Below are 9,341 nucleotides of genomic sequence, written 5' to 3'. Positions count from 1 at the left end.
TCATGCCTATAATAGTCCCCAAAAGCATGTTTAGAACAAGAATCCCATACTTGGCCAGAGTCAGAATCATTAGCATATAAGTCCTTTATAAACTCAAAACCAAGTAATTTAGTTTGCAAAGAAGTAAGCAATGCATACCTTCTGGACAATGCGTCAGCCACTTTGTTTTCCTTACCATTCTTGTACTTGATTACATAAGGAAACATCTCAATGAATTCCAACCACTTGGCATGTCTTTTTTGAAGCTTACCTTGAGATCTTAGAAACTTCAAGCTTTGATGGTCAGAATGAATTATGAATTCCCTTGACCACAAGTAGTGTTGCCAAGTTTGCAAAGCTCTCACCAAAGCGTACAACTCTTTGTCATACGTGGAATAATTCAATGATGCCCCATTAAGCTTTTCACTAAAGTAAGCAATTGGTTTAGAGTCCTGCATTAGTACGGCCCCTATACCAACACCAGATGCATCACATTCAATTTCAAAAGCTTTATCAAAATTAGGCAAACAAAGCAAAGGTGCATTGGTCAATTTTTCTTTTAATGAATTAAAAGCTTCCTCATGCACTTCATTCCACTTAAACACAACATTCTTTTTAACAAGTTCATTCAAAGGTGCAGCAATAGAACTAAAGTTCTTTACAAACCTTCTATAAAAACTTGCTAAACCATGAAAACTTCTTACCTCATTTGCATTCTTAGGTGTAGGCCATTCTCTAATTGCCCTTACCTTCTCCTCATCCACACTTATTCCTTTCGAGCTTACAACAAAACCCAAAAACACAACAGATTCATGGCAAAATGAACACTTTTTAAGATTAGCATATACTTTGTTTTCTCTCAAAACATTAAGAACAACATGCAAATGATTAACATGTTCATCTAAGGTTTTGCTATAAATCAAAATATCATCAAAATACACTACAACAAATTTCCCAATGAAAGAACGCAAAACATGGTTCATTAACCTCATGAAGGTGCTGGGTGCATTAGATAAGCCAAATGGCATCACCATCCACTCATATAAACCATATTTTGTTTTAAAAGCTGTTTTCCATTCATCACCTTCTTTCATGCGAATTTGATAGTATCCACTCTTCAAATCTATTTTAGAAAACACACACGAACCATGCAATTCATCAAGCATATCATCCAATCTAGGGATAGGATATCGATACTTTACAGTAATTTTATTTATGGCTCGGCAGTCCGTACACATGCGCCACGTCCCATCTTTCTTCGGAACCAAGATCACAGGAGCAGAACACGGGCTAAGACTCTCTCTCACAAATCCTTGTTGCAGCAACTCATCTACTTGCCTTTGAATTTCTTTTGCTTCCTCTGGACTTGTTCTGTAGGCTGGTCTATTTGGGATTGAAGAACCTGGAATTAAGTCAATCTGATGCTCAATACCTCTTGTAGGAGGTAATCCATGGGGAATTTCTTCTGGAAAAATATCACCAAATTCCTGTAACAAAGAAGCAACCATACTAGGCAAAGAAGAATTGAGTTCGTTAGTGAAATAAACATCCTTTTGTATGAGCACAAATAGCTGCTCTTTTGCTAACGAGGCACTCTCAACCTCTCTTTTGCTTGCAAATGCACTCACTCTCTTTTTTTTCTCTTCTTTGGATTCTGATTTATTCTTTTCTTTCGTCTGCTGACTCTCATTTTTCTTATCTTTCCTCTCTTTTTCTTGAATGCTCAATTGTTCCTCTCTCAACTTACACTCTCTTGTAATTCTGATTTGATCAGCATAGGCCTCGGTTGGTTGGAGAGGTGTTAAAACAATAGTGTGATTGTTCATAACAAGAGTGTATCTATTTTTGTACCCATCATGAATAACCCTTCTATCAAATTGCCACGGACGCCCAAGAAGTAGATGTCCGGCATGCATAGGTCCCACATCACAAAGAACTTCATCCTTGTATTTACCGATGGAAAATGAAATCATCACTTGCTTAGTCACCCTTATGTCTCCACAATCATTCAGCCACTGAAGTCTATATGGATTAGGGTGCTTTAATGTGGGCAAACTCAATTTTTCAACCAACAAGGTGCTAGCAACATTAGTGCAACTCCCACTATCAATGATTAAGCTGCATACCTTGTCGTTTATATGGCATCTTGTATGAAATATATGCTCACGTTGCTCCTCATTACCACCCGCCTTAGGTTGCATGTTGAGAGCACGCCTAGTAACAAGCACATCTCCAACAACAGGTTCAGCAACCTCAACATCACTACAATCCTCCAATGGTGGCATGTCATCATCACTTGAGCTCACACTCTCTATGTCTCCATTATCCAGCAGTATCATGGCTCTTTTGTTTGGACATTGAGAAGCAATATGTCCAACTCCTTGACACCTGAAACATTTGATATCACGAGATCTAGAGGATGAATTAGTTTCCATTTTACCTTTAGGTGCCGCAATCGAATTTTTGGCCTTTGCATCTTCTTTTGGCTTTGACACAGATTTGTTATTTTGCCAATTCGATTTCCATGAGGAACTAGTAGTAAATTTGGAAGTACTCTTAGCTTTCAATTGCCTTTCCACTAGAATAGCTTTGTGCAGCAAATCCTCCATCTCTATATAATGTTGCAATTCTACCACATCAGCTATCTCCTTCTTTAAACCTCCAATGAATCTAGCCATAGTTGCCTCTCGGTCTTCTTCAACATTGGCTCTAATCATGGCTATTTCCATCTCCTTATAGTAATCTTCCACACTCATGGAGCCTTGAGTTAGACTTTGCAATTTCCTGTGCAAATCTCTATAGTAGTGGCTGGGTACAAACCTTTTTCTCATGACAGCCTTCATCTCATCCCATGTACCAATAGGCCTCTCCCCATTTCTACGTCTACTAGTCACCATTTGATCCCACCAAATACTAGCATAATCATGGAACTCAACAATGGCTAGTTTAACCCTCTTCTCCTCGGAATAATTATGACATTCAAACACATGTTCAACCTTTCTCTCCCACTCTAAATATAATTCAGGATCATTTTTACCTTGGAATGCAGGGATTGTCATCTTAATACTTCCCAAATGACTGTCTTTTCTTGATTCATCTCTTTGCCTCCTTCCATTACTTCTTCCATCCGAATACTCCTCTTCTTCTTCTTCTTCAAACATCCGCCCCCTCAAAGGTTTGAGTCTGCTTGGTGATTCCAAATCATTCATTCGTGCACCAAGCTTAGTAAGTTGATCAGCAATGGCTTTCATCCATAACTTCATATCAACATCTGGTTGTTTACTACCTTCACTACTCATCTTTGTATGCTGCAATCAAAAGATTAGTATAAACAGAATAGGTCCTCACACACTCCTCTCTCTGGTGGACACTCTTTTATGGCTTTTTCTTGATGATGATCTCACCCTCTTGCCTTTTACCACTTAGCTTCAACTTATGAGCTCTTAAATAAGAACCTTTTGGATGTTTCTACACAACAGGAAACAGTAAGGAGTCGATGATAATCTTAGGGAACAAGAACTCGCAAGGAACAATTTAATTGGAACCAACAAAGGGTTCAAGGAAGGTTTGAATTGAGAACAATTCAATGGAAGCGTCAAAGAACCCACAAGGAAATTAGAAGCAAAATCTGCCCCGAATTTTTTTCTTTTTTTTTTCTTTTTTTTCTTCTTCTTCTTTCTTCCTTCTCTTTTTTTTTTTTTTTTTTTTTTTGAAATAGCAGAACAGAAAGAAACAAGGACGATGACACAAACCGATTAAAGGAAGATGTCACCAAGGATATAGAGATAAACAACAGCGGAACACCTTTTTTTTTTTTTTGAATTAAACAAGATAAACACACAAAGGATAGATAACACCTGATTTCAGGAACCGGGCTCTGATACCAAATGATAAGAGCACACTTCGGACCGTCCTGGAAACAGGTAGAGAATGAGGAACTTGACCCTAACCGCGACCTGCCGGTAGAACCAAAGTTATCAAAAGAAGCGTGTCCCTAACCGCGACCTGCCGGTAGAACCAACACTATCAAGTTCTAATCCAAGAACAAAGGTGAAGCTCTCACATAAGAGAAACCCTCAAATTTCATTCATGCGTTCTCCCCCTCTCAAGTACAATCAGGTGCTATTTTAAGGCTGAAATGGCTTCAAAGAGAAGCAACTCCTAGGAAAATTACATAGCACTACTTGTCATGCATTTTCCAAGGCTGCATTTACCAAGGCTTGGAAAAGATGCATGTTACACCTACTCCTAGAAAAGTAACCAGAACTTAGGAAAAAGATCCCAAAGTAATTATAGTGACTTTGGGAACTACAAGAAAGTTTGAATGTGATTTGGGGAATACAAAACATCATCTGAAATATCACCCCAAAAGTATGCACGAAAATCCAAATATAATAGGAAACTTGGCCCTCCCATGAATGCTTCTTGTCATGTGATTTGGACTTTCCAAAGTGTTGTCTTCAGGTTGGACTCAAAGCATCTTCACCCAATTGTATGAAAGTGACCCAATTAGGTGCAGCCTCTATCTCACGTTGGTCTTCTTTTCCTTTGATTTTTATGATCAGGCTTTCCAAAGCTTGTTTCATCCTCTTAGTCTTGGCCCTAGTCATAGGACCTTCAATTCCATGCAAAGGATCTTTAGATGGGCTGGTTGCGTCTCTATCATTGGTTGCGTCTCCATCATTCCCTCCCTCTTCAAAAGGATTCGTCCTCGAATCAGATTCATCACCTACATCAAACAAAGATAGATCAGCCACATTAAAGGTAGCACTTACATTACCATATTCACTTGGCAAGTCCAACTTGTAGGCATTGTCATTGATCTTCTCTAGAACTTGGAAGGGTCCATCTCCTCTTGTTTGCAGCTTAGATTTTCTTTGAGTGGGAAACCTCTCCTTCCTCATATGAACCCAAACCCAATCTCCTGGTTCAAAAATAACTTTAATACGCCCCTTATTTGCTTGCTTTGCATATTGCTCATTCTTCCTCTCAATGTTGGCTCGAACTTTTGCGTGCAACTCCCTAATAGTATCCGCCTTTTTCTTACCATCCAAATTGGTACACTCATTAGTAGGCAAAGGTAAGATGTCTAAAGGAGTCAAAGGATTAAAGCCATACACAACTTCAAAAGGAGAATAAGAAGTAGTAGAATGAACAGTTCTATTATAAGCAAACTCAACATGTGGCAAGCATTTCTCCCAATTTTTCAAATTCTTTTTAATGATAGCACGCAACAAGGTAGTAAGTGTTCTATTTACTACTTCAGTTTGTCCATCCGTTTGAGGATGTGCAACAGTAGAAAATAAGAGTTTTGTTCCTAGTTTATTCCACAAAGTTTTCCAAAAATGACTTAGGAACTTTACATCCCTATCACTTACTATTGTTCTAGGCAATCCATGCAAGCGCATTATCTCTTTAAAGAACAGATCAGCAATATGTGTTGCATCATTGGTTTTAGAGCATGCAATGAAATGTGCTATTTTACTAAACCTATCAACAACGACAAATATACTATCTTTGCCACCTTGAGATCGAGGTAATCCTAACACGAAATCCATTGAAATATCAGTCCAGGGTTGATTAGACACAGGCAAAGGTGTATAGAAGCCATGGGGCATGACTTTAGATTTAGCTTGTTTACATGCTATGCACTTGTCACAGACCGATTGCACATCATGCTTCATGTTAGACCAATAAAAATGCTCATGCAATATTTCTAAGGTCCTTTTTATCCCAAAATGTCCCATCAATCCACCACCATGACTTTCTCTAACTAGCATTTCACGCAAGGAACAAACAGGCACACACAACTTATTTTTCTTAAACAAGAAACCATCATGCCTATAATAGTCCCCAAAAGCATGTTTAGAACAAGAATCCCATACTTGGCCAAAGTCAGAATCATTAGCATATAAGTCCTTTATAAACTCAAAACCAAGTAATTTAGTTTGCAAAGAAGTAAGCAATGCATACCTTCTGGACAATGCGTCAGCCACTTTGTTTTCCTTACCATTCTTGTACTTGATTACATAAGGAAACATCTCAATGAATTCCAACCACTTGGCATGTCTTTTTTGAAGCTTACCTTGAGATCTTAGAAACTTCAAGCTTTGATGGTCAGAATGAATTATGAATTCCCTTGACCACAAGTAGTGTTGCCAAGTTTGCAAAGCTCTCACCAAAGCGTACAACTCTTTGTCATACGTGGAATAATTCAATGATGCCCCATTAAGCTTTTCACTAAAGTAAGCAATTGGTTTAGAGTCCTGCATTAGTACGGCCCCTATGCCAACACCAGATGCATCACATTCAATTTCAAAAGCTTTATCAAAATTAGGCAAACAAAGCAAAGGTGCATTGGTCAATTTTTCTTTTAATGAATTAAAAGCTTCCTCATGCCCTTCATTCCACTTAAACACAACATTCTTTTTAACAAGTTCATTCAAAGGTGCAGCAATAGAACTAAAGTTCTTTACAAACCTTCTATAAAAACTTGCTAAACCATGAAAACTTCTTACCTCATTTGCATTCTTAGGTATAGGCCATTCTCTAATTGCCCTTACCTTCTCCTCATCCACACTTATTCCTTTCGAGCTTACAACAAAACCCAAAAACACAACAGATTCATGGCAAAATGAACACTTTTTAAGATTAGCATATAATTTGTTTTCTCTCAAAACATTAAGAACAACATGCAAATGATTAACATGTTCATCTAAGGTTTTGCTATAAATCAAAATATCATCAAAATACACTACAACAAATTTCCCAATGAAAGAACGCAAAACATGGTTCATTAACCTCATGAAGGTGCTGGGTGCATTAGATAAGCCAAATGGCATCACCATCCACTCATATAAACCATATTTTGTTTTAAAAGCTATTTTCCATTCATCACCTTCTTTCATGCGAATTTGATAGTATCCACTCTTCAAATCTATTTTAGAAAACACACACGAACCATGCAATTCATCAAGCATATCATCCAATCTAGGGATAGAATATCGATACTTTACAGTGATTTTATTTATGGCTCGGCAGTCCGTACACATGCGCCACGTCCCATCTTTCTTCGGAACCAAGATCACAGGAGCAGAACACGGGCTAAGACTCTCTCTCACAAATCCTTTTTGCAGCAACTCATCTACTTGCCTTTGAATTTCTTTTGCTTCCTCTGGACTTGTTCTGTAGGCTGGTCTATTTGGGATTGAAGAACCTGGAATTAAGTCAATCTGATGCTCAATACCTCTTGTAGGAGGTAATCCATGGGAATTTCTTCTGGAAAAATATCACCAAATTCCTGTAACAAAGAAGCAACCATACTAGGCAAAGAAGAATTGAGTTCGTTAGTGAAATAAACATCCTTTTGTATGAACACAAGTAGCTGCTCTTTTGCTAACAAGGCACTCTCAACCTCTCTTTTGCTTGCAAATGCACTCACTCTCTTTTTTTTCTCTTCTTTGGATTCTGATTTATTCTTTTCTTTCGTCTGCTGACTCTCATTTTTCTTATCTTTCCTCTCTTTTTCTTGAATGCTCAATTGTTCCTCTCTCAACTTACACTCTCTTGTAATTCTGATTTGATCAGCATAGGCCTCGGTTGGTTGGAGAGGTGTTAAAACAATAGTGTGATTGTTCATAACAAGAGTGTATCTATTTTTGTACCCATCATGAATAACCCTTCTATCAAATTGCCACGGACGCCCAAGAAGTAGATATCCAGCATGCATAGGTGCCACATCACAAAGAACTTCATCCTTGTATTTACCGATGGAAAATGAAATCATCACTTGCTTAGTCACCCTTATGTCTCCACAATCATTCAGCCACTAAAGTCTATATGGATTAGGGTGCTTTAATGTGGGCAAACTCAATTTTTCAACCAACAAGGTGCTAGCAACATTAGTGCAACTCCCACTATCAATGATTAAGCTGCATACCTTGTCGTTTATATGGCATCTTGTATGAAATATATGCTCACGTTGCTCCTCATTACCACCCGCCTTAGGTTGCATGTTGAGAGCACGCCTAGTAACAAGCACATCTCCAACAACAGGTTCAGCAACCTCAACATCACTACAATCCTCCAATGGTGGCATGTCATCATCACTTGAGCTCACACTCTCTATGTCTCCATTATCCAGCAGTATCATGGCTCTTTTGTTTGGACATTGAGAAGCAATATGTCCAACTCCTTGACACCTGAAACATTTGATATCACGAGATCTAGAGGATGAATTAGTTTCCATTTTACCTTTAGGTGCCGCAATCGAATTTTTGGCCTTTGCATCTTCTTTTGGCTTTGACACAGATTTGTTATTTTGCCAATTCGATTTCCATGAGGAACTAGTAGTAAATTTGGAAGTACTCTTAGCTTTCAATTGCCTTTCCACTAGAATAGCTTTGTGCAGCAAATCCTCCATCTCTATATAATGTTGCAATTCTACCACATCAGCTATCTCCTTCTTTAAACCTCCAATGAATCTAGCCATAGTTGCCTCTCGGTCTTCTTCAACATTGGCTCTAATCATGGCTATTTCCATCTCCTTATAGTAATCTTCCACACTCATGGAGCCTTGAGTTAGACTTTGCAATTTCCTGTGCAAATCTCTATAGTAGTGGCTGGGTACAAACCTTTTTCTCATGACAGCCTTCATCTCATCCCATGTACCAATAGGCCTCTCCCCATTTCTACGTCTACTAGTCACCATTTGATCCCACCAAATACTAGCATAATCATGGAACTCAACAATGGCTAGTTTAACCCTCTTCTCCTCGGAATAATTATGACATTCAAACACATGTTCAACCTTTCTCTCCCACTCTAAATATAATTCAGGATCATTTTTACCTTGGAATGCAGGGATTGTCATCTTAATACTTCCCAAATGACTGTCTTTTCTTGATTCATCTCTTTGCCTCCTTCCATTACTTCTTCCATCCGAATACTCCTCTTCTTCTTCTTCTTCAAACATCCGCCCCCTCAAAGGTTTGAGTCTGCTTGGTGATTCCAAATCATTCATTCGTGCACCAAGCTTAGTAAGTTGATCAGCAATGGCTTTCATCCATAACTTCATATCAACATCTGGTTGTTTACTACCTTCACTACTCATCTTTGTATGCTGCAATCAAAAGATTAGTATAAACAGAATAGGTCCTCACACACTCCTCTCTCTGGTGGACACTCTTTTATGGCTTTTTCTTGATGATGATCTCACCCTCTTGCCTTTTACCACTTAGCTTCACCTTATGAGCTCTTAAATAAGAACCTTTTGGATGTTTCTACACAACAGGAAACAGTAAGGAGTCGATGATAACCTTAGGGAACAAGAACTCGCAAGGAACAATTTAATTGGAACCAAC

At 38.4% G+C, this 9,341-nt stretch overlaps 1 protein-coding gene across 1 annotated transcript; it reads right to left on the bottom strand.

Moving 5' to 3' along the window:
- Window positions 1-683: 683 nt before the first annotated feature.
- LOC108510772 lies at window positions 684-8,851 on the bottom strand (the record flags this gene model as incomplete). The annotated part of the gene is made up of 8 exons (XM_039123209.1): window positions 8,613-8,851; window positions 7,919-8,180; window positions 7,226-7,279; window positions 3,197-3,287; window positions 2,800-3,016; window positions 2,106-2,367; window positions 1,412-1,466; window positions 684-919 (listed from the first exon to the last, which is right to left on the bottom strand). Coding segments are annotated over exons 1-8 (1,416 nt in total), but the record flags the coding sequence as incomplete, so codon positions are not given.
- Between the last annotated feature and the right edge of the window lie 490 nt (window positions 8,852-9,341).

The sequence above is a fragment of the Phoenix dactylifera genome, unplaced genomic scaffold (assembly GCF_009389715.1).
Source record: "Phoenix dactylifera cultivar Barhee BC4 unplaced genomic scaffold, palm_55x_up_171113_PBpolish2nd_filt_p 002208F, whole genome shotgun sequence".
Taxonomy (NCBI): Eukaryota; Viridiplantae; Streptophyta; class Magnoliopsida; order Arecales; family Arecaceae; genus Phoenix; species Phoenix dactylifera.
This window is presented reverse-complemented; position numbering and strand designations above follow the sequence as displayed.